The following is a 24,768-nucleotide window of genomic DNA, read 5'->3' on the forward strand; positions in this document are numbered from 1 at the left end:
AATTTAATACTAATACTTTTTCAATCAAACTTGCTTTCAGCAAAGAATGGCACAGGAAGTCTTGACTCACTTAAAAGAACATCCTGATGCGTGGACAAGAGTTGACACTATTTTGGAGTTCTCTCAGAACATGAATACCAAAGTAAGCAAATTAACTTTTATTTATTTGGTTTTTCTCTTTCTTCCATTCATAAACTTTGAGGAAGGTATCTAATTTTTAGCCATAGACTTTCTTGATTCAAACCACATTTTTTAAATTGTCTTGTTCCCAAAGTTGACTTTAAACAAGAACTGTAGATGGGCAAAATATTTAAACCTCCTTTTACATTGAAAAGTTTCTTTCTCCTTTTTTTCTTTTAAAAAAAAAAAAAGGAAGAGCTAAATTGGAAATACAGGGTTTTTTTTTCAAGGCACATACAAGCATAATGCCAGTTCCAAAGATTGGCGCGTGTCTGTATACATCTGAGTAATGAAAAGTCTCCTAGAGTAACACTTTGTCCTTGGGTAAGTGCTTGGCTGTTTTTGATCATAATGAGAGCCACATGCATGTAACTGAGGAGAGAATTTGTCCCTAGGTGTATTAAGGACAAAATAGAAACTTCATTAGGCCAAGATTTTGAGCAGTCAATGTGAGTTAGGCACCCCAAACTTCATAGTACGAGATTAGTCTTTAGTAAGATGCAGAACACGTTTGCTTTGTACTGCTGTTTTAAATCCCCCTATCATGGTAGAGACTAAAAGGGGCAGCATTCAGTTTTTTCTACATTTTTAAGTGCTTTACCTAAGGCTTCTGAGGTTTGATCTGAAAAGTTGATTGAAATGTGTTTTTACTGTTGATGATTATTATCTCAAATAATTGACATGTATGTTTTTCTGCTTGATACACACTGTGTTCGAACAGAAAAATGATTGTGTTTGGATGGTTTCTGAAATCAGGCGGTATTCATGAAATAGTTCAATTTTTTCATTGCTCTCTGAAGTTTAGGGGAAAAGAGTTTAAAGAACTTCCTCAAAGTGCTAACCTTTAAGTAACAGTGTTTGCCTGTTTGCTTGCCTGGTAAACTTTGCTTTTTGTACTGACAGACATTACTAATGTTTAAGTTGATTTATCAACAGTATTTTTAAAAACTCAAATTTGTCTTGTGAGAAATGAGATGATTAGAGGAACAGAAAGAAAGCAACAGGTAAAGAATTCTTCAATTTACATAAATTGCAAATGATTTGGTGCTAAATTTATGCACTATGACATTTGGCTTTTATGCAATCATATTTTTTCTTTAATTAAAGCTGTTAACACTACCTGATATTAATCATAATGTTCCATTATGTTGATTGCTTGTAATAGGAAGAAAAGGGGTGTCTTCCTGTGCAACTGACACAGCTAGGCTTTGACGGCAGGCCTCCACAAGGTCTACCCTTTTGATTCCCTTTAACTGAATTCTGTTCATCAATTGTTTTTGTTTCTTGGGAGGTGGGAGGGAAAGGGATTCGGTGCATAGAATAAGTAATAAGGGTACCATAGAAATTTCTACCATAGGGATCATTTAATAATTTTTTTCAGTCTTCGCTGTTACCTGTCCCTCATCTTCATAACTGACCAGTGAATTGCTGTTAGACAGTTAGAAATAAGCAAATGACTTTTGAAAGACTTCTGTTTCATGTGCAGTTTAAATGTGTTTGCGTGCACTGTTGCAAGAGTTGGGTAAAAAGTACGCTTCTGATAGTTCAGGTGGCAAAACTTGTAATTGGTGTCAATGACTTTCTTTTGAGCTTGGTGTATTTCATTATCAGGGAAATACCAAAAATGACAACTGTCAAATCAAATGAAGCTTAAAAACAAAATAAGAAAACCCAGAAAGCCCCTTGTGAAGTGTTCAGGCAGGCTGATGAAGCCTTTCAAACATGGTATGGCAAGAAAGATGTGTAGGTGAAGGTTGTATAGAGTAGTCTTATTACTGCTGCCATTTCATTTCACGTGCGAGTGTTAGGAAAAATGAATATTACTAGTACTGAGAAGAGATGAACAAGACACTAGGAGAGGGCAGAATTGAAGTCACATATGTATGAAAGGCTGAGTAGAAACCTAAACAGCTGGAACTTCTTCACAGTTTAAGGTATATGAATCTGAATTAGATATTTGAGTGGATAATGAGGGATAGGTGTGGCAAATTGCTAGAGGTGTCTGTCCTTTTCTTTGACTCAGGAGATCCTAAGTGGGGAAACAAACTAAGGACAGACCTCTTCTTAGTCTTTTTATGTCAGGATTTTCATGTGTGTCGTTATCTAGTGCTTTAGTAAAACGAAACTAGACTTGCAAGTCTGGTCTTGAAAGCCAAATAAGTTGACTTGTCAAAAAAACTTTGTAAGAAAAACATATTTGGTCAGTTGTTACCTGAAAGGGCTATTAATACATGTTCCTGTAGAATCTAGAAATTTAACTAGAGTTTAGATCTGCTTCAGGAAAGTTAGCACTGTCTGATGTCAATGTTCATACTTTCAATGTTGTTAAAAGCTTTTGTAAGGATGTTTTGTATTGTGAGCCTCGATCAGGTGCAGGTGGTGTCTGTAAATCTATAGCAGTGGCTGAAATTACTTGCTGTGAAGTGAAGCATTTTGCTAAGGAACATTTTAATACATTTTCCTATATGAGCATTGACTTGATTTCATTTAGCTTTTATGTTAAGGAAATAAATTTACAGATTAAATCTAGTTGATAAACTTCTGCTGCTGACTATGAAGAAAAAAAATACCCTGCCAACTTTCTGTTAATGCAGTGTTTTTCTTGGTACCCAAGATTTTGGAAGGTGACAGAATGTTTTGCAAATGCAGGATGTACATGTGAAGCTCGTGGGAACTTGGATCAGATAGAGAAGCAAAGGGATGTAGGTTATGCTAAGATGAGAACAGCAAAAAATATATTTTAATACAATGTAGTTTGGGACAGTCTACATTGTGTTTTTAATTAAACTGAAGTTCATATGATCCCTTTGGTTGAAATACTAATGATCCTACTTTGTATAATAACTAACCATTTTAAAGAGGAACTCTTATTCTCAGCCAAACTTTTAACTGTGACAACTTGAGTTTACCTTTCAGGCATTGATGTGTTTTTTTTTTTTTTTTCTTCCTAATCCACTGCAGATAAAGTAAATGCAAGCCTCCTTGTCCCCTTTTCTCTCCTGTCTATTCATGCTAATGGGGTTTTACATATTAAAGTTCTTCAATGGTATCATCACAAACTTCTTTCCCTGTTACTGTGAGTTGGCAGTAGGGACAAATGGGCAGAGGGACTGGCCTTACCAATTACTTTGCAAATGTAATGGTTTTGGTTAAGAACATAGGAAGGAATTCCTGAAAGGTAAAATGATTTCCAAGAGCTTATTCACATTTTTATTTTTCTTTGACTGAGCACAAAAGTTCATCTTTAAATAGTAGAAATAGCTGCCATATTGGGGTGGGTATTGAAACTAAATAAACCTGTGGGTTGTCTTGCTGTTCCTAAAGTAACACACCAGTGAAGTTTGGGAAATACTTTCTTTAGAAAGTGCCAGTGTCAGGACGTGTGATGCTAAGACAAATTTTTTTTTCCAGCTCTTAGAGGAACGATAGGAAGCTTGAGACCATCCAAGCTGCTAAATATTTTAGGAGCCTGGTTGTGTTAATACTTGAAGATATGGGCAGTCATTTATGATGCAAATTCATATCTGGCTGCTACTTTCTCTTCTCCAGATAGCCAAAATTGCTTGCCAGAGAGCTTTTCATTATTATTATTTCCTCCCCCTGCCCCCCTCCTGGTGTGAGCATGATCAAACAGCAGGACTTAGCATAGTGAAGAATAAAACAAAAAAAAAATGCATGAAACCTCAGTAAATGGGTGAATAGACATATATTTATTTAATAAAATTCAGTGTAATAATCTTGAAGTCTTAGATGTTAAGTGTGAATGTCTGATTGAATGAGAGTCCTGAAAGTTAGTTAGTCTTACAGTAATGTACTCACATTTTGTTCTTCTCCAATTTCAGTATTATGGACTGCAAATCTTGGAAAATGTGATAAAAACAAGATGGAAAATTCTTCCAAGGAACCAGTGTGAAGGTAGGGATTTTTGTCTTCTCCTCTGAAGTTGTTATTAACTGAGATTTAGACTGTCAGTTCCTAAGTAATTTTCAGCTTCAAATACAATTGGGCTAGTAACTTCTTGTCGTGTATTAAGACCATCTGTGAATTTCTGGATGAAACTATGTCTTAGGGTTGTGGTTTTGTGGTGGACTTGGCAGTGCTAGGTTAACAGTTGGACTCAATGATCCTAAAGGTCTTTTCCAACCTTAATGATCGTATAATTCTAGTCTGTGTCTTTCTCTTTCATTGTAACGGTCTCAGTGGGACGGTGAGCACCTGAAATTCTGTAGATGTCATGGGAAGGTAAAAGGTGTGACTGACAGTTTTGAAATGTCATCACTTCAGTTTGCACTGACTTAATAGGCCAGACTTTGCTGAAGAGGTCTAACCCTAGGCAGGGTTCTGAAGTTAGCTCGTGGCTTTGAGGTAGAGGCTTCAATTCCCTGTTCTTGGCACAGGAGGCTCTCTTCAGCTTGTGTGGGCTATGTATGCAGCCCCACCAGTATGCTGTCACTTTTCTGGTAGACTCCGTGGTCCTTCCGGTAGCATATGTAGATTTATGGCTCTCTTGAAATTGTAAGCGGTCATAATTATTAAGTACAACTACTTTAAATTCTTGACTCTGACTGTTGTCACCATCCTATAGTTGGCTTTTTACTAAAAGCTGGTCTTGGAACTCATTAAATTTATTCCATATTTCTGTGTTCTGCTGTGAACTTTTAACAACAATGCCAAGATGTGCTTTGAATTTTTACTGCCAGTGCTTAGTCTGCAACAATATTGATTAAAACGCAATTGTAACTGTCAATGAAAACAAATGTGTAGAGGGAGATTTCCCTCTTTTTGTGATTCTTAATCTTCTCACCTTGCTCTCACTCCTTCCAACTATAGGTTGACAGATAAAGGGTAGCTCTTCCTGAAAGTGGAAGTAAGATTTCACATTCATTCTGATGTGGGGAACAGACTTGCAGGCTTCTAGGGAGCGGCTTCAACTAAGGCTCAAACACAACTATGCCCTTCTGAGGAACTAAGGGAGCACCTTCTGTGTGCTTTTAATAATTGCAGTATTTCAGCTTACTCATATCTTGTTACATTCCTGACTGTGAGCATGTGATTTAAGCTTTAAAGCTTCTGGCTGAGGTAGCAGAGCAGGAAGAAGGTAAGGAGTCAGTAGTTTGAAGCAGTTACTCAGCTTACTACTGCCTGCTGGAGATGTAGTAGAATAGGAGATGTCACAGAGGTAGATTTACTTGATAGTTGGGAACTGAGCATGTGCCAAATATAGAATGTAATGCAGTATTTATAAGTCTTCGAAAGATATGCTCTTAATGCACGGAATAGATGAGAAATAGTGGTGGAAGCACGAGGGTGCTGGCTGTGCTGTGGGTCATGTTATCTTATCTATTCTTGATATGCCAAGATAATACTGGATGCGTGGTTTAAATGAATTGTGGAACTGACATATTTGGGTTGGTGTTTTAGATTTTTGTTACTTCGCTGTTTGCAGGTGTGGTAGTACTGTTTGGGTTCTGTCATCTTACAAGATGGAATAACTAGCTCAATACATTACAATGTGAAATAAAGTTACTGTCTGTAGTTGTGCAATCAACTTTAAGTGCTCTATTCTTATTTTTCCTGACTTTTGTACTTCTGAAGACTCCAGAGGAGAGAAATCCTTCATCTTAGCAAATGTGTGTCTCTTAGTTCAACCTTTTAAAATATTTTCACTTTCACAGAGCCAAACTAAAATTGTGAAGTTGACTTTTGTCCTCAGATTTTAGGGGAATTGAGTTAGTTGGCTTTTATTTGTCTGGTTTCTCCTCTACATTACTTGGCATACTGAGTTATTTGATCCGTCTTGGCCTCGGTGGTGTACGAGGGAGAATCCATGTTTCATCTCTAATCCAGTTTCATCTGGTCTGTGGTGGTGGTTAATTTTTTTTCTGGCTGGTAAAAAAGAACTGCTCCAGAGCTCATTCAGATGGTTTGATCATCTGGGAGATAAGATGACTGGTGGAATTGAGGTTTCCTTGATCCTGACTCCAGTCATTCCTTTAGTTGACAGGATTTTCCCGTTTGAAATGTAACAAGTAAAATATGGGTGCAGGAAACTGAAACTCATTAACAAAGTAATGCTTAGTAACAAAGCAATTCATGCAGGTTATAAATCAGTTAATTTTACCTTATATCTTACTTTATAAAACTTCACATGTCTAATTTGATTTGTGTAGTAAGTACAGCTGACAAATCTTACTTTTGGTTAAGATGAAACTAAATCCATTTATGAGAAGATACTGTTTTACCTTTGTAGCAATTGCAGTGCTTAAGAGTTGAGGTTAAAAGCAGACCTGAATTGAGGTGTCAGTGAATTAGTTTTTGAAAGAACCTGGCTGAAAATTCTTGGAGAAATAAAGCCATGTCATTAATTACAGGGCCTGAACTGTCCCCTTTTTTGTGTGGGAGTTCCCCCCTCCCTGTACCTCAAGTTGTATGTCAGAATGACTTGTTGGGCCTTGAAGTTAGCAGGGTTTCGTTATCATTTCTCTCTGAATGCTGGGAGGTTTTAGCTTCCAGCCTGGAATTCCAAATGCAAGTAGGAAAATGTTTTCTTCATATGTGTTCTTTGGACTTGAAACTCAATTCTTAAGTTTGCTTTTCTTTTAAAATAGATTTTAGTCTTGAGCTCTTCAGGCCCTGGTGCCTTTTAACTTGTAAGAAAATATTTTTTTTGTAGTTGTTCCTTAGGTATCATTGATTTTTGGGGGTTGAGGTTTGTAAACACTTTTGGAAAGTTCATCTGTATCTTTCCATAATTCTAAAACACGAATTGGGCAAAACAGTTTACACTTTTAAAGTATTTGTGATTACTCTTGATTTTTTTTCTTAGATTTTTTTGTTTGCTTTTGGACTTAGCAGTTTGAACCAATTGCTGACCTGGTTATCTAGACAAAAGTGGAACATGGAATGGGTAAAATTCAGTTAAATGAGCTGCCTGACCTGTGTGTTCAGCCTTCAGACACGTTTTGCAGTAGACCATAGCAATGTGTTAGACTTGCTCTTTATAATGTATTTCATCTTCAGGAGAATGCTTTGGATTGCTCCTAACATGTATACAAATGATGTGATGTGGTTTTCATTCAAATCTTCCTGAAACTGTTTTAGTGAAAGGTGGGTGGCGTATTCCAGAACATCCCAGGCAGTGGTGAACTTGGCTTGTTTCCAGAGTATTGCACTATCATTCTCAAGTAAAAATTATCAGCTTATTGAGGTAATATTAAATTACTTTAAACTCTGATACTTTGTAGTCTCGATTGTTTAATAATGCTTATAAAGGATGTAATTTCATTAAAGTGCTATGGTCTCAATAGTATCTTCTCTTACAGTGTAAAAACCTGCCTAGAAATAAAGGCTTCTTGGTCTTCCAGTTCAGTGATAACGTTTCATTAATCCTGCAATGTGAAATGAAATTATGTTCCTGTGAACAGAGCGAGCTTGTCTGGAGTGTTTTCAGTTGGAATGGATAAGCACTACTTCATTATGAAACCTGAATTGCTTGTACAACTTCTCTCATTTCAAAATGAGAGGGGGAAAAAGTGAAGTGTTCAGAAAGATGCAGTTTAGTCGCTCATGGGAAGAGCCTGGAGTTAAGTATAAAGCTTCTGAGGTAGTGGAAGCTGCTGTAGAAAAGTTTTGGTTTGGTGTCGTCCCCCCTCCCCAGAGTGATTAGATACTTTAATGGAAATTTCTGGCCTGCTTCATGGAGATGTTATTTGATTCTATGTGGAATGAAGGGGGAATGAGCTACGTGGCACTTCTGTGTAAGACAAGCTCCATGCCCTTTTTAAGAGTTCTTGTAAATTAGTTTTTTTCCTGCTGAAAAGCAAATAAGTAATTGATTGATCAGGTTCACCACCAATGGGGAAAGGTTTGTGGGGCAATATGGGAAAGCATTGTTTCTTCAGACTAAAAATAAGATGGTATTTTGACCACATTTTGGGAGTACTTAAACAGTTCAGTGTAAGTGTGTATGCATAGAAACATCCCTGGAGGGGACCACTCAGCTTTAGGATTTTAAATTCTAATTTTGGCTGCAAAATTATGTTAATTTGCGAATTACACTGTCTACCTACTTCCCTTATGCCTCTTATTCCTTAATATAAGCGGAGTATTTGTCAATTTTAAACCAGTTTAAACTTGCATCTGCAGCACCAGTTAGGATAATTTTCAACACTTGTTAAATGTTTGTGCTCTGTAACAGCATAAAAGGATGTGCTTGTATGTCTTCAGTACAAGAAGCGGGTTTGTCTACAGGTGTGCACTTGTTGGCTGTGTGCGTTCATTGTAACATGATGTATTGGGTCACGATAGGAACTTCTCTGAGCTCAGGTTACACAGCGCACATGAGATGTAATCGCTTCTAAAAGTACATCCAAAGATTAAACTGTAGGCTATTTCATGCTTTTCAAGTTTAGACTGCAGAATTTACTGATGTTGGATAATGTGATGTTCCTCACTGTCCCAATCCTGCTCTAACCATTGCATTGCATCACCTGTGAAAACGCTTTCCTTCCGGAAAGTATTTCAGTTTTACTGTATGCTTGCATCTTTCGCATAAGGGCCACTTTTGTGTAAGGACTAAAATATCTAATGTTCATCCAGAAACTTTCTAAAAGGCTTTGAATTAATATCCTTTCTCTATTATCCTCCTTTTTGGGTAGTTTGTGCAAAAGTACTTTTTGTACTTACCAGAAGATGCTAACAGTGGCGCTAGTCCAGACCTTCTGACAGTGATGTCCAGCCTTTCAGATAATTAGAACATAGTTTGAGGTTGCAACTAGGCTGATCTACTAAACTGCTGTGGATAAAGGTGTTCCTTACCTGTGTACTTTTTGATGACTTCGAGCCAGCATTGATACTTCTCTGGCCCTTTAGTGAACTGAATCGGAGCTAAGCTGGTAGATGATAATTTCAAAACAGTTCTTAAAAACTATTGAATGTTTTTGGTAACTGTTTTTTTCACTAGTTCAGCCTCTGAACAAGTTTTTGAGCGGGTGCTGGGGCTGCCAGTGCTGTGGCAATTAAAGTTTTGGAATGGAAAACGGAATTTGCTCCCTTTGGTCACAGGTTGTCATGAGACCAGCATGGTTGTAATGTCAAGGAATGTAATGTCCTTGAAGAATGTTATGTGTGTCCTGAGTATTGTGGGTGGTTTTGGTGTTTTTTTTTCCTTTCTTGTTTTATTGGAAGGTCTGTTTTCCAGGAATGTCTGTCTCTTCCTGTTTGGCTCAGTGAAGGGTCTGACCTTGGCAGTTGCGTTGTTGCCATCTTCAAAGCTTATTCAGCTGCTTCTGTAATGGAAGGAGATATTCTAGGCAGAGATTGTGTGGCTTGTGTGTGTCCTGTGCCTGCCTCCTTAAAATAACACTTCCTTTTAAGTTGTCAGAACACACTGATTTTGGCGAATTGATTGGACTACTACCCTTGAAACAGTTTCTTGGACATGCTCTGATGAAAAATGGTAACTAGCCTGTGTGTTGATTTTTGTCAGAGTATAAAGTTGAAATATCTTTGTTCTACTGAGCATTATCTTCCCAGTAAATTTCTAAAGAAATGAGCTTCTAAAGATGGAGCAGAAACCACAATACTTAAGTTAAAAAAAAAAAAGTCATTTAAGCAAAAAAAAGCATTAGAGAACTGGATAGCTGTTGCTTTTAAGGGATTAAGAATATGACTTTGTTCACTGCATAGAAGATCTTAGAGACATGCAGCATGACCAGTGAAAACTAGTAAACTTTTTAGGTTGCCTTTTTGTTCTGTGGTCACCATATTTTTTTTTTAATGGAGAAGCTTTGTACCCAAGCAACTGTTTTCATCTGCTGATCTCAAGGCTAGATCGATGGTGACAGCATTCCGGTTGTAACTAAACAGCATAGTAATACTGATGTAGCAAGATGGAAAATATGCAGCTTTGGAGTTGCAAGTCTAACAATACTCACTTTCGAATTCCTTTTTGAAATGCGAACACTTGCAACAGTAGGCTTCCCTTAGTAATTTGGCAGACAGCTACAGTAGTTTAGTTTCTGGCACCGCAAACATATTTCCATACTATTTTGGGGGCTTTAATATATCATGTGTGAATTACTATAATGATTCAGCGAAATGTGTGTTTTTAGCTTTAAAATACTAGGGCATGCCTAGGATCTCAGGCTAATGCTAGTGCTTGGTAATAACTCTTACCCAGTGATACTTATTTTGTTAATGGCCATTCTTCTGGAGTAGTGCACATTGATCCCAGCTGATAATGATGAATAGTTTCATTTGTAATTGGAACTACCTGTAGAACAGCTCCTGTCTACTATGTATCTAGTGGCTCAAAATCTAGAGCTAGTTTTTCTAGATTTCACAATGCTGTTACCAAATTGCTTCTTTTAATCCTGTTGCTCAGGCCTGAAGTGCAAAAGTATGACAAAATCTGGTGAAGTCTTAGAAATATTTCAAGCTTAAGACATTCTTCGTGGCAGTGACAACTTTTCCTAAAATCTTCAAATGTGCCAAAGCTGTTTGTAGTAGAACTATCAGTAATGCTCTTCTGGTTCATGACTCCAGATCCTCTGTGTGTGCCTTTTCTTGAAGTGAGATGTTTTTGTACAGAATGGTTTTAGATACATTTATTGTGATGGAAAGTCACTTGGGAAGCCATTGTTTCCATGTCTTCAGTAATTGATAGGTTAATGGTGGAGAGGGAGCTGAGGATTAGGAGGCAAAAGAAACTTCAGGTAGCATAGCTCAGTACAGTGGGTCTGGGATTTTTGTTTTGTGGTGGAGCTGAAAACTCTGAAGTCATTTAAAAACATTTGTAGAAGAAACACAACAAAATGAGTGATCTAAATACAGTCTGTGCCCCAGGTTGACAGAGTAATTTAAACACAAAGCAAAAGCAATAAACCAGAATTCCTGAAGAGTGTTCTCATCCGCAGCATCCATGTGTGCCAGAAAAGCATAGTAGTCCAAATCCAAGTGCGTTGTACTGCATTGGTGAATAAACCTTTAAGTTTTGTTCTAGCAAGATTGCACAGGGAAAACTTCACCAAACTCTGACATGGTGTTTCACTTCTAAGTGCTGTGTATAGGAATTCCTGTGTTTAAAATAGCTCACCTCAGTAAACTGGAGCATCTCTGAGCTTCTGCATGTAGTGATGATGTATGGAAGCCTTCTGTGTGATTCTGGCTAACTTGGCATTAAAACTGGAGTCATGCTTAGAAAGCTCTATCTATTTTCAGAGTTCACTTTTTATTAATAAAGCATTAGTCAAAGAAAATAGGACTCTCTTGTTTGTATTTTGTCCTGTCTTTGTAAACATTTGGCTGAAGTGGTAAGACTGTAGCTGCCAACTTTGGAGTTGTTGGGTATGATCTGAAAATGCATAGCGGGTACAAATACATTTCACTGAGGGAGCTGTACAGCAGCATTTTAAAGTGCCGATCACATATATGTCAGGATCTGGACAGTGCCGGATGCCATCTTTCCATCTTCAGCCCAATAGTGTTGTGCAGTGCTACCAATGCAGGGTTTCTCACAATTTCTTGCAGCCTTTAGGAGGCTGATAGATTGATCTCATGCAAATTGCTACAAGTGTGCTCTAATCCTTAGTCTGTTTTCCTTTTGTTTTATTGAAATAGATTAAGTGTAAAGCAATTTTGTACATCTGAAATATCCTCTTGCAGAATTGATACAAAGGTGGATTTTTTCCCATATAGCACACAAGTCAAGAGGGATGCTCGCCTGACACATGCATGTATGTTTCTTAGAGGTGTTTCTTTTAAAAAATGTGAAGAATCTGAATTAAAAAATATTTTTACTACATTTGTGATATCTGGCATAGTTAAAAATAAATTCCTAACTCTTCTGCAGGTATTAAAAAATATGTTGTTGGCCTAATTATCAAGACCTCATCTGATCCAACCTGTGTAGAAGTAAGTGAATTCTTTTCAGGGGAGGAAGAGGGAGGGGAATAGTATGCATAACCTGACTCTTCTTTTCTCTTCTCCAGAAAGAGAAAGTGTATATTGGGAAACTGAATATGATTCTTGTCCAGGTAAGCTAGAGCACATAAAGTTTTAGATCTTGTTTTAAAGTGTTTGGCTTTGCCTATGTATCTAACATATTGTTGCTTCACTTTTCAGATACTGAAACAGGAATGGCCAAAGCACTGGCCAACTTTTATAAGTGATATTGTGGGAGCAAGCAGGACTAGCGAAAGCCTTTGCCAGAATAATATGGTGATCCTTAAACTATTGAGTGAAGAAGTGTTTGATTTTTCCAGTGGCCAGATTACTCAAGTAAAAGCTAAGCATTTGAAAGACAGGCAAGTGTACAAATTTAAATCTTAATAAAGAGGGTAGACTTTGTGCTTGCTGCTAAGTAGTTGCTCATGTTGAGCTTTTGAGCGAACACCTACAGCTTGTCTGATTTCTGAGACTTGAGTGGGTTACTGATTTTTCTTTAAAGCAATATACTGTTAGGTGATACTAAACTTGTACACTCAGATTTCTACCTTGTTGCAAGTAGCATCTGTTGACTGATGCTTCCTGCCCTTTTAACAGAACATTCAACATTGCTTCTATTTCCAAGCCAGAATTTGCAGGCACAGTCTTCAAGCTACTTCAAAATATGTATTATTACCATGAAAAGTGGTAAAAGCCAGGTGGCTTGTGAATACCTCCATGAACATATGTCTTCAGAACCTGTTCTGTGACTATAGACATTTTGATTAAAGTAAATAGGATTGCATATGGAATGTGGAAATACTTAATTTTGCTTAATTTTTTTTACAGCATGTGCAATGAATTCTCTCAGATATTTCAACTGTGTCAGTTTGTGATGGTAAGTCTTTAATGATATTTTTAAAAAATGGCCCCCATTGTGCCTAACAATATCATAGACACTAACGGTCGTTTACAGGAAAACTCCCAAAATGCTCCCTTAGTTCATGCAACTTTGGAAACTTTGCTACGATTTCTGAACTGGATTCCTCTGGGATACATATTTGAGACCAAGTTAATCAGCACACTAATATACAAGGTACTTGTGCAAAAATTGACGGCTCTTAAATAAAAGTTGGAAAAAAGCTTAGTGTACAACAGTCTTGTAATACTTCTTGGGTTTTTTTTCTTCTCTCAATAGTTCTTAAATGTTCCCATGTTTCGAAATGTCTCTTTGAAGTGCCTCACAGAGATTGCAGGTGTCAGTGTAAGCCAGTATGAAGAACAGTTTGTAACACTTTTTACATTGACCATGATGCAGTTAAAACAGGTAATGTTTTTAATACATCTGTCTCTTGACTGTTTCATTTCGTGGGATCCATTTCTGTAGAAGCTAGTTCAGTTCACAAATTTATATTCGGTATAGAGCTCCTGATAAGACAAATCATCTTCTTCTGTAGTATTTGTGACTTGATCAGAAGATGTCAAGTATACTTTTCTGACTCCAGATCACAGCTGTATTTCTATTGCATTGAATTTGTTTTGATTAATTTAAGAGGCTTTTTGAGCACTTGGGCTGTCTGATGGGGAAAGCTGAGAAAGATGCAAAGTGTGTACTGTGTGACTTGTAAGACCAAGACTTCTGCAAGTTGCGGTTTGATTTTTTTGAAACTGATAAGAGACATTTGTCATATAAAGTCATGCTTCAGATTTATATAATTTGATGCCCCTCTGAGCAGTTCAGATTCAGATACTTGAGTCTGTAGCTTTCCTCACTGTATTTGCACCTAGAGTTAACAGTTGCAAGGCTTTTTTTGACAATTCTTTTTCTCTGTTTGGTCCATCTTGGAGGTTCTTTAGAACAGGCACTCGTCTCCTAATATCCCTGTTCCTCCCCTGGCTTCAAGTGGAACTGTAGGATTTTTATTTAGCTATAGTTAAATTTAAAGGCAGTTTTTTGCACACACCAAAGTTATTTTGCATGTTAGCCAGCTGAGTGTGATTTCCTCAGTTATAATAGGTGATGCTCTTGATTCTAAATGCCAGTACATCTGGACTAAGGTTTTCCTCAAAAAACCTGTTGAATGCCAAGTTGGGTATTTGGCATATTCTGCAACCTGCAGGTTTTTAGAGTAACTGTTGCCTATAAATTTGATGCAAACTGTTGCATTTATAGCAAATATTTGACTCTCCCTTAAATTCTGTAAAATGAAGTTGGAGAAAAATCAAAACCACACAAAAGTTGGCAGCAGCAAAAGTTGTTCTCTCTGTTCTATACTTTAATAGTGTTGGCTTTAAAGTTAATGTAGTTCACTACCTGATGAGAATGTTGAAAAAGTTTTATTTTTATAATGATAGCATTTAAAAGCCAATGCATCTCTTACGAGGTGCCAGAGATCCATACAAGATAACTGAAAAACATGTTCCAGTATCCTTCGGAGTATTCCTTGCTAATTTCTAAATATTATGGTGGAGGTCTTTCATGTTGTTTTAACATCATGATGATGTAATGTTTTGAAGCTTAACGTTGCTACGGACAGGTAACAAACATATTTTTGGAACATCTCTGTCCTATGCCAATTGGAAATGTCTGTGATAGAGTAGATACTTCCCTTGTTTACAGCTGCTTTTACCAGGGATGGAAAAAGGTTTAGTTCATCAGAACTTTTGTATCTGTGTGTATTTTTGCCTTGCTGTCCATCTTGGGATCAAGCATGAAATGAAGGAGCTGTAAGACTTGTTTTGTAAGAAAGCTCTGTGAAGAAGGGATGCTGTGAAAAGCAGAGGACTTTTTTTCCAAGAGAGCAAAATATTTGTTGGTACACTGTAGTTCTCCTTCTGTACAAAATGGGAAACTCTTGATTATGTTTGTATTCTTTTTATTAGATGCTTCCTTTAAATACCAATATCAGACTTGCATACTCAAATGGAAAAGATGATGAACAGAACTTCATTCAGAATCTCAGTTTGTTTCTCTGCACGTTCCTCAAGGAACACGGTCAACTTATAGAAAAAAGATTGAATCTGAGAGAAACGTTAATGGAGGTAAGTTGCTCCATTTATTTGGTTTCAAAATGTAGCAAGCGTGTTCTCACACTCAAAGGTTGTGGTAGTAATACAACTTCTAGTTCATTGTACTTATAGTGGGTAAGAGGAAAACAAAGTTGCTATTAGCTTCACATAGTAAGGCACATAATTAATAAAAAAACAAACCCAAACCTTCAAAATGTTTCCTAGTATGCTTCAGTGGCAGTCTTTTTCAGTGATCCTACCATAACACAATATCTGAAGACCATATGCCTCTGTCTCACCCTCTTCCAATTTTGTTTCCTTAGTGTTAAATACTGCTTTAAAATAAATTTATATGTTCTTTTTTCATGGGTCTTTACATACCATACTTCGTGTTTAACTCTTGTGTAGAGAAGGTGTTGCTATGATCTTCTTCAGTCTGTGCGAGGTAGCTCAGTTATGTTTTTATTTGGCATCCGAAACTGGTTTCTAGGGTACAGTGCATGCTTCCATCCTGCTGTAGCTTCTGACCTAATTTTCCATTTCCCAAAGTTTAACTGAAAGGCTTTAAATAAAATTCCCAAGGATGATACTCTCTTTCTATGTAATGAAGCCTATGTATGCCAGTAATGCTTAATGGTAGAGCTCTACCAAATGACTATGCATGCTTGCTTGCTGCTGGTCTTGGAGGAAGACTTACAGGCCTCAATTATCAGCTATCTTTACAGCAGTTGCTGAGAATAAGATTTACAGTTGTCCTTCCTGTCCGTTTGTTCCCTTCTTTTCTTGGAGACTGCTGCACTCTTTTCAGTTTTGATAGTCAAGTGCAACTTCACTGTAAAAACTGAGATCTTTGGAAATTATTCAGCTAAGAATGAAGCATTGGAAAGGCTTAAATTCTAGGGAACTACTAAACAGTCAAGATACTACCCCATACTGTAGTGGGGCTAGATCACAAAATTAGGGGGTTTCAGTTGTGTTGTTTTTTTTAAACTGCGAATAAAAACTTTGCTGAGAGTGAGCTGTCCTGTGGTGACTTTTTTGCTAGCTCCCTCCCACTGCTGAGCTCCAAGGGGATGAAACTGACTCTGTAGCCCCTTGAAGCACCACTTCCTGTGCCCAGAACCAAGCCCTGTGCTGGTATGGAGAGGAACTGCCCTGAGACAGAGGTAGAAGAACAATACTGCAGTTTAAACCTAGAGACGGGGTTCCATTGGGAGGGGGAAGTACATCTTGGAGGTGGATTGGCTGTAATCTAACATGTTCATCTGAATTCTAGTCTGTTTTCCATTTCTTCTGGAGGTAGCCCTCTTAAAAAAAAGTATATAGTTTGTTGCAATATCAAATTATCGTTCATTTAAAAGATGGACTAAGAGGAGTATGACTTTTTTATTTTAAACTATCAACAGTTCCCAAATAATTCCTGAACTTGCAAGCGGTAAGATTTCAAAATAACTGGATTGGGGGAGCACAGCTCAAGTTTCTACCTTTGCTGGGGCTTTATTAGGAAGACCTGTGTAAATGGCTGAAGCTGTTGCATGTCCTGTGCAATTGTGTGTTAATTTGGAGTGCAGTTTTTAGGTATTAGCCTCCTCTCTTGTCCGCCATAACTATGTTAAGTTATTCTTTAAAACAGACATTTACAAAAGTCAATTCTGAACGACTTTGTCTTGTATAGGATGATGAAATGTTGAACAAAGTTCTTAGCCTGGCCTAAAACGGTAGCAAATTTCACTTCTGTAAGTTCCAGTGTAATAGAACCTAGTTACACAGCTACTTTAAAAAGCTCTGTCATTCTAACCTGTTTATTCTTGCACTTTGGATGTAGCAGATCTTCTGGAATTGTTCCACCAGTTCATTGGAGCTCTCTAGGCTAGTGAAGGAAACTACATATGTTGGTGCAAGCGAAATTACCAAGAAAAATCAATGTGTACAATACTAATATATGGTTGTTTTGAATCCCTCTTTTGACATTGTAGATACAGATGCTGAATCAGGTCTTCACCATCTAAAATGCTATGTGTTGCTCTAGTACTAAGCTATGAAAATGTCTTCAGACTTCATTGTTTCATTCTGTTCCCTGGTGGGCTGTGGCTTTGATATCTTTCACCAGGGGACTGAAAAATAAGCTAGGCAAATGTTTGGCTATGTAGTTTTAATTTCTGTGGTTGGTAACTCGGTCTGTCAGAATTGCATCAGTGGCCTTCTCAGTGGAGAATGTTCTGGTAGATGGCTTCTGTGGAAAGCATCGCAGTGAACAGTATGGCTTTGGTTGCCTTCACTTCTTTGGGGTACAAGGATTCAGAACAAAGTAGCAGTAATAGTCTTGAGAATAGCAGTCATCGAAACTAGCTGTTGACGGCTTTTTGAGGCTCTAAAACAAGGCATTTGCCTTGCAGAAGCTCCAGAGGCTGTGAGTTCAACAATTTACAAACAGGCTTATTTGGCTACAGCATGTTTTGTAAGATGTCTTCAGGCTACTTTAGATTTAAGAATTGATGCACACTTTGAAGAGAACAATTATTGACAGGGTGCTTTGTATTTGAGTTGCTCTGCCAGTCAGAAGTCTGGCTTGTAAGTAGTGTCATTGCAATATTAATTAATGCCTCTTGATCCTAACTTTCATGTTAATTTGGCATTTTATCAGCACTTGGATAACTGAACTTGAAGCAGTGTTGTTTAATCTGCAGAAATAGTAATCTGATGTTTTAAACTACACTTTTCCAGGCTCTTCATTATATGTTATTGGTATCAGAAGTTGAAGAAACTGAAATTTTCAAGATTTGTCTGGAATATTGGAACCATTTAGCTGCTGAGCTCTACAGGGAAAGTCCGTTTTCGACATCTGCTTCTCCATTGCTTTCGGGAAGTCAACACTTTGATGTTCCTCCAAGGAGACAACTTTATTTGCCTGTATTGTCCAAGGTAATCCATACTTAAGTACTGTAAAGATATAGATACTGTTCCTGAATTTAGAGATTTTTCTTAATGTAAGGGGTGACATAAGAAAACTTTTCTGGCTTTGAGTAGTTGGTAATTGATTGAACTCTAGTTATTTAATGTGCTACAATTGCAAAAACACTTTAAGATGACAGCAGTAGATGACAGTAGTATTAATACGGTGCTTCAGACTTGTTCAGTCTTACATTCATAAGTGCCTTTTTTTGTGGGGGGTGGGGGTAGGGGGGGTGGGACGGGATGGGACCCAAACCCCAAAAAAGGGAACTGTTTCTTTAAACAGGCTTTAACAGGCTGGAGTGTTACAGCTGGAGGAAAAATTATGTGTGTATGGAAAAAGTGGTCATTATAAGATCCCTGACATTGCATACATATTTTGAAACTCTGGAAAGTATAATTCATGGGTGTTTTTTTAACTACTTAGCTTGTTTGTGGAGAGAGAGAAATCAGTAGGCTCAATTCTTAATGTCTTTTAGTTAACCTGTCTCTGTACGATATTCATGTGAGCTTATCTCATGAAGTGCTGGATATACCCTCTATGCAGGTCAGACTGCCTGACCAGAGTGCTCGTAAACACCTGTGGAGCTACACATGTATTTGCATGTTACAGTTTAATTCACTTTTAACTTCCCATTGCAACGTACAGGTTCGATTGCTAATGGTTAGCCGCATGGCTAAACCTGAAGAAGTCCTAGTTGTGGAAAATGATCAAGGAGAAGTAGTACGAGAGTTCATGAAGGATACAGATTCCATAAACTTGTATAAAAACATGAGAGAAACGTTGGGTAAGTGTACTAGTTGGCATTTTTGTTCTGTAGGTCTGTGCAGCTGCATCAGCCACCTGTATGTTACAGAATGTTAGCTTATGATCTGAATTCTGTGTGGGTAAAATGATTATCAGAGAGGAGTACACGTTTGAAAGGGAGGAGGCAGTGTTGGTCTGAAGTTTTGTTTTAAGCATGTAGTCTTGTATAACTCAGTTAAGTAGTAATACACTACTTAATTTTTGTTTCTTGTCTTTTCCCACTGAACAACACCTTTTGATATTCCTTTAACAAAATGTTTCAGACCCAATGAAACCTTAGTTTTGTCAGAAACCTGATAAATCGCAAGGATTTTTCTGAAGTGGACTTGCTGGTTGTCACTTGGCTTGTAGTTGTAGTCTTGTGTAGCCCAAGCGTTCCTCGGTAAAAATGACTTCTTCGTTCAGTAGGACTTCTGAATACTTGTAAAATTTTTTAAATAATGATCTTAAAACACAAAATTCCAGCCTGAACTTAAGCTTCAAAAGTCTTTTCCAGAGTTAGTGCTGAGGTCTTATAGTGACCTTGCTTGAAAGTACAAAAGTTGCAATTCATTACATATCATGTAGAAAAACAAATCAAATGCTGTGAGCGCACTGAAGAACAGAATCAGTATTTTTATAGCATGTAATGTAGCAAGTACATTTTATTTTAGCATGTGTATACTCATGTTCAGCTGTGACCATTTTACCAGTGAATTGATAGTGCCTATGCATTATAGTGACAACTTAGAGGTGATTTTGAGGCAAGAAAAATAAAATCTGAATCTCTAACTTGAGCGAGTGGGGGGATTACAATTATCACGAATTTGGGACATCAAACCTCCAATACTAAAGATTTTTCAGTCAAACGTAAATGCTTTAAGGGAAGACCGAGTGTTTAACAACAGGTTTATGAACTAGGAGTAGGGGGGGAGGCTGTGTGGTGCAAAGTGGCTTTGGATTTTTTTTATTCTCACCTTTGTACTTGTGATATAGGTACAGCCAGCATTAGATTAATTGTTCTAATATCTTCTCATATGGAACACGAAGAAAATTTTTTGTTTGGTTTATTGGATTAAATGTTTAACTTCATTTATTAAAATTATTATGGCATGTCCAGAGCCTTAGTCATATTTCCAGATACAGGATTACTTATATGGAAATGCAGATCTAGTTAGTGTTTGATTTCTGATGTTACCTGTTGCTTATAGTGTATTATCTTTAATATTCCCTTAAAAGAAGTGAGAATATGGTGGAAGCTATATCCTGTGGCACAGTAAAAATCTGTATCTGAATCTGGCCTTAAATTGCTTTTGACTTGCTGGGATTTAAGATTTTGTTAGAGACCCTAATAAGGGGCCGATGCAAGTGTCTGAGTTGTGATACTTGAATTTTCCCATCCAGCTTTGTTCAGGAGTACAACTCCACTTTAATGGTTATTGCAACCTACAGACTTAATGATGCTGAAATAAAGAGCAGAAGACAATTGATTGACTTCTTACATGCTGAATAAGGTCCCCCATAGGTAGCCAATCCCATATTCCTTATAGACCATCAGTATGTATGCCTTCTGTTAATAATTTACCTTGGCAACTTTTATTGATTTGGCTGGTACGTGAGACATTTCTCGACTTAGACTTTTCCACATTGCTTGCATGCGGTGTTTTGCTGAGATCCCTTGAACAAACATAGATTCATAATAAAATCTATTGTCCATCTTTAAAATGCAGTTTTAACAAATCTTAAATTTTTAACTTATTCTGTCATGAGTTCATGAAAGGAGCATTGCACTTACCTAACAATTTGGTTGTCTTTTGTCAAGAACAGAAGAATTTAAGTTTGCCTATGGAGTTATGATCCAAGTTGTTGCTTTAAAATGTGCCTGTTCACTGTTAATGTCTTTCAGTTTATCTTACGCATCTGGATTATGCAGACACAGAACGAATTATGACTGAAAAACTTCACAATCAAGTGAATGGAACAGAATGGTCATGGAAAAATTTGAATACCCTGTGTTGGGCTATAGGCTCAATCAGTGGAGCAATGCATGAAGAAGATGAAAAAAGATTCCTTGTAACAGTAATTAAGGTATCATGGTGCAAAACCAAGGGCTTTGTCACACTTCATAGTTTATGCTCAAGAAACTAAGTTTACAAAAATACTGCTCTATGTTCTTAGTAAGCTACCTTGTAGGGCAAGCAAGTTGATACAAAGAAATTAATGGGAAGTCTTTTATCTTGAATTTAAGGCTGGTAAGTTAGTTAGCTGTGGACAGTGCATTAATCCAAATATTCTTGTCATGTTGAAAATTTCAGGGAAAAAATGTGTTTATCGTGGAGTAGTTTTTCACTGGGGATGCAGAAGAGATGGAAAGGGATTGCTAAGGAAATAAAGGAGAGTGGCAAAATAACCCCCATTTTTAGCTAGCATCCTGCTATTTTGCTGTTTTCCATATATTCATTGATCAAACTGAATTTTTGGCAAATATGCACGTAGAAAGGGTGCAGGACCAAAACATTTTTATGAGAGTGATGGACCTTACTTTAACAAGTCATACAAATTCATATGGAAGATGTAGTTCAATTTCTTCCATTTGATGTAGAGCCTATATTTTTATTGATAGCAGCTACTCAGTATTGAATACTGTTAGGCTTGCTGAAGTCCCCCCTGCAGAAATCTTTATATTTAAAATGGAGATACCATAGTTGAAAACATGGTGTTCCCGGTTTGGCTGAAACTTAAATAATTGCATCACGTCAATCTTAACCCACTTGGTTTGTTTGTGGTGGTTTTTGTATGTGTGGTTTTTTTTTAATTTGGACTTTGAACTTGATCATGGCAACCACTTTCCTTTATCTTTAATATAGCTCCTTGTAGGATTTTATACTTCCAGTGCTTTTAATTGAACTGGACAAACTTGGAGGAGAGGAAGCTAAAAATAAATTATGTTGCAGGATCTCCTGGGACTCTGTGAACAGAAGCGAGGAAAAGACAATAAAGCCATTATTGCATCAAATATAATGTATATAGTAGGTCAATACCCACGTTTTTTGAGAGCTCATTGGAAATTTTTGAAGACAGTAGTCAACAAGCTGTTTGAATTTATGCATGGTAATTATCTATTTTCACTTGCTGTTTTTATTTAAAAAAAAAAAAATTATACCCATACATGAACATGTATGGGGGAAAAACACAAAGTAGTAACTGACTTGATTTAATTTAGAAACCCATGATGGCGTCCAGGATATGGCTTGTGATACCTTCATCAAAATAGCACAAAAATGCCGCCGACATTTTGTTCAGGTTCAAGTGGGAGAGGTCATGCCATTTATTGATGAAATCTTGAACAATATTAATACAATCATCTGTGACCTTCAGCCACAGCAGGTATGCTTAATTCAGTGTTGTGGGTAATTCCTAAAGACTAATCAAAAGTTACATCATACTGAAATGTATTAGCGGCCTTCAAGGCTTGAATTATATTCCTTAGTTTTTTGTTAGCGTGCTCAGTTGGATTACTGAGTTCTCAGTTAAAATGCTTGGAAGGAGAATTAAAGTGTGTTTAGTTGGAATTTTGATTTCTGGAATGTTTTAACAAATAGGATATTGAATGTAACTTTATGGTTCTGCTTTGGGAAAGAGTAATAATACCCTGCCAAAATAGTATAGCTATAGCTCTTGTATTTGTGAAGAAGGGGGGTGGGGAGCAATCTAAAAGCACCTACATCTAGGAAGGGCACAGCTCATGAAGCGAGAGCATAGTGTACACGTGCAACATAGGCTCATTGTTGCAATAATGTGCTGAAACTTTGGGCAGAGTGGATCTGGCATCTGGAAAAAGGTGCTTAGAGGAGTGATGTAATCCAGTCCACAGTTTAAATGTGTCTGGTGATAGGAGTTAAACAGCATATGTCTGAGCTTCATCACTTCGGGATATGATGGCGAAATGGAGAAAGGCTCTGGGATGCACATAGTGGCATTAGTAAACAAAAGATGGAGGTTTGTTTTATGTGTGGTGAAAGTAAGGAAAGAATGGAGAAGGATCTTGTAGGAAAGGAAAGTTGGGGGATGAAGCTATTTAGACAGTGAAACCAGTTTTCAGCCTTCACTATATGTTAGTTCAGAACAGTGTAAAATTCTCCTTACTCCTTTTTATCCTTCCTGCTTGACTTGCTGTTCCCATCAGGTGCATACATTCTATGAAGCAGTAGGATACATGATTGGGGCGCAGACAGACCAAACTGTGCAGGAGCATCTGATAGAGAAGTACATGTTGCTCCCTAATCAAGTATGGGACAGCATAATTCAACAGGCAACAAAAGTAAGCTCATAAATTTTAAGTGTATTCTGTGGTCAGATAAAGAAAACCTAAATGTTTCTTACCCTGTTTTTTTAAATAACATTAATTGTCCATAACTGTGACTTTATTAAATGGTGGCTAAAACAGTGATTGACATGACAGTAAAAGTGTTGCTTTGAGTGTTGTACTAGTTTTAATCTTACTTAAAGGACAATTTTCTGCTACTGTACAGAGTAGGTTTCAATAGGCTTTTTCTATGACTCCCTTTCACCTGGCTTAGAAGTGAGTTTTCTTTCTGAAAAACAGAAAAGTTAAAATGTTAAAAGTACTGTTCACTCCTCCTTTCTCTTCCATTGTTCTCTTAAAGTACATCTTTTTCTCACTACTTCTATCTTCCATTTCTTTCAGTCTCTTCAAAATTATCTCCACACATTAAAGAACCCCAGTCTTGCACTGCACAAGAGATCAATCCGCTTGGAGTTAATCTAATTAAGATCCTGAAACTTAAGCAAGTTTGAGTTACTTCTTTCACTCTGTCTTCCCTCTTGAAACAAGAACAGACTGCCTTTCCTTTGGACCACTTCTGTCTGTTTTCACCTTCTTAATTCCTCCTCCATAGTTTTTTTTCTTTCTTCAACTAGAGTAATGCTTGTACCACTCTAGCAAAAATACTTCTGTGGAAGAGCAGAATGAAATCAATTAAAGCTTTATCCTGTCTGTCTGAGGTAGTGGCAAGTGCCATGAAGTTAACAGCAGTATATATAAAGTCTGTAAATTTCAATTATATGTTCTCTGACACTGTGTGAGATAAATTACTTAAACTTTTGCTTTTATATTGAAAGCTAAAAGGTTGTTCACTAAACAAAACGGACTTTCATTTTTTAAACAGAATGTTGATATTCTGAAGGATCCTGAAACAGTGAAGCAGCTTGGTAGCATTCTGAAAACCAATGTAAGAGCGTGTAAAGCAGTTGGCCACCCCTTTGTGATTCAGCTTGGAAGAATTTATTTAGATATGCTGAATGTGTACAAGTGCCTAAGTGAAAATATTTCTGCAGCTATCCAGGCTAATGGTAAGAAATTCCATGTTCTTCCTGCAAATGGGGGGTTAGCAGTGTATGTCATCAGGTTTCAAAGTACATTCCACGGAGGCCAGTTTTACTGTGTTCTACTGTTTGGGAAAGCGGGGAACGACTGAAAGTGCTTGCTCAGATTTTATTTTTGTTAACCAGATGTTCTATTCAAATAAAAAAATTCTGTTTTTAGAGGGAGGAGAAAACACCTATAAATGAGAAAGTTTAGAAAAGATGCAAAAACACTGTAGGTGCTTACTTAGAATTAAATAGGCATCTTGCCAAGACAAGGTTGTAGCATGTGTTCTTATTAGCCTACTCTGATTTTTGAATACTAAAAGAATCTCTTAAATAGAATCTCCCTGATTTTTTTCAAAAGACGTTGGCAGGGTTTTGGTATGGTACTGTGCTACTAAATAACTTCATTACAGGCATGTAACTATAGTGAAGATACCTGAAAGTCATTAATCAGGCTTGTAGTTATAGAGAAGAAATTGCGAATTACTTAACCTATTTTTGCTAGATAAACTAGGGCCTATGGT

The 24,768-nt window shown here is 37.2% G+C and overlaps 1 protein-coding gene across 4 annotated transcripts in view; it reads left to right on the forward strand.

Annotated features, from left to right (window-relative positions):
- The window catches only part of XPO1 (exportin 1), a 39,068-nt gene that overhangs the window by 8,132 nt on the left and 6,168 nt on the right, over positions 1-24,768 (forward strand). For 3 of the 4 annotated variants that reach the window (XM_064446834.1, XM_064446836.1, XM_064446835.1), the window contains 16 exons: positions 41-142; positions 4,023-4,095; positions 12,032-12,093; positions 12,171-12,215; positions 12,304-12,485; positions 12,955-13,003; positions 13,082-13,201; positions 13,304-13,432; positions 14,989-15,147; positions 17,839-18,036; positions 18,716-18,854; positions 20,760-20,941; positions 21,808-21,964; positions 22,077-22,240; positions 23,040-23,174; positions 24,043-24,226. In XM_064446834.1, the coding sequence (XP_064302904.1) occupies positions 41-142; positions 4,023-4,095; positions 12,032-12,093; positions 12,171-12,215; positions 12,304-12,485; positions 12,955-13,003; positions 13,082-13,201; positions 13,304-13,432; positions 14,989-15,147; positions 17,839-18,036; positions 18,716-18,854; positions 20,760-20,941; positions 21,808-21,964; positions 22,077-22,240; positions 23,040-23,174; positions 24,043-24,226 (2,080 nt within the window). Of the gene's footprint in view, positions 1-40; positions 143-1,345; positions 1,410-4,022; positions 4,096-12,031; positions 12,094-12,170; positions 12,216-12,303; positions 12,486-12,954; positions 13,004-13,081; positions 13,202-13,303; positions 13,433-14,988; positions 15,148-17,838; positions 18,037-18,715; positions 18,855-20,759; positions 20,942-21,807; positions 21,965-22,076; positions 22,241-23,039; positions 23,175-24,042; positions 24,227-24,768 lie in introns of those variants that run through there. The other variant, XM_064446837.1, reaches the window with a different exon arrangement.

The sequence above is a fragment of the Phalacrocorax carbo genome, chromosome 3 (assembly GCF_963921805.1).
Source record: "Phalacrocorax carbo chromosome 3, bPhaCar2.1, whole genome shotgun sequence".
Classification (NCBI taxonomy): domain Eukaryota; kingdom Metazoa; phylum Chordata; class Aves; order Suliformes; family Phalacrocoracidae; genus Phalacrocorax; species Phalacrocorax carbo.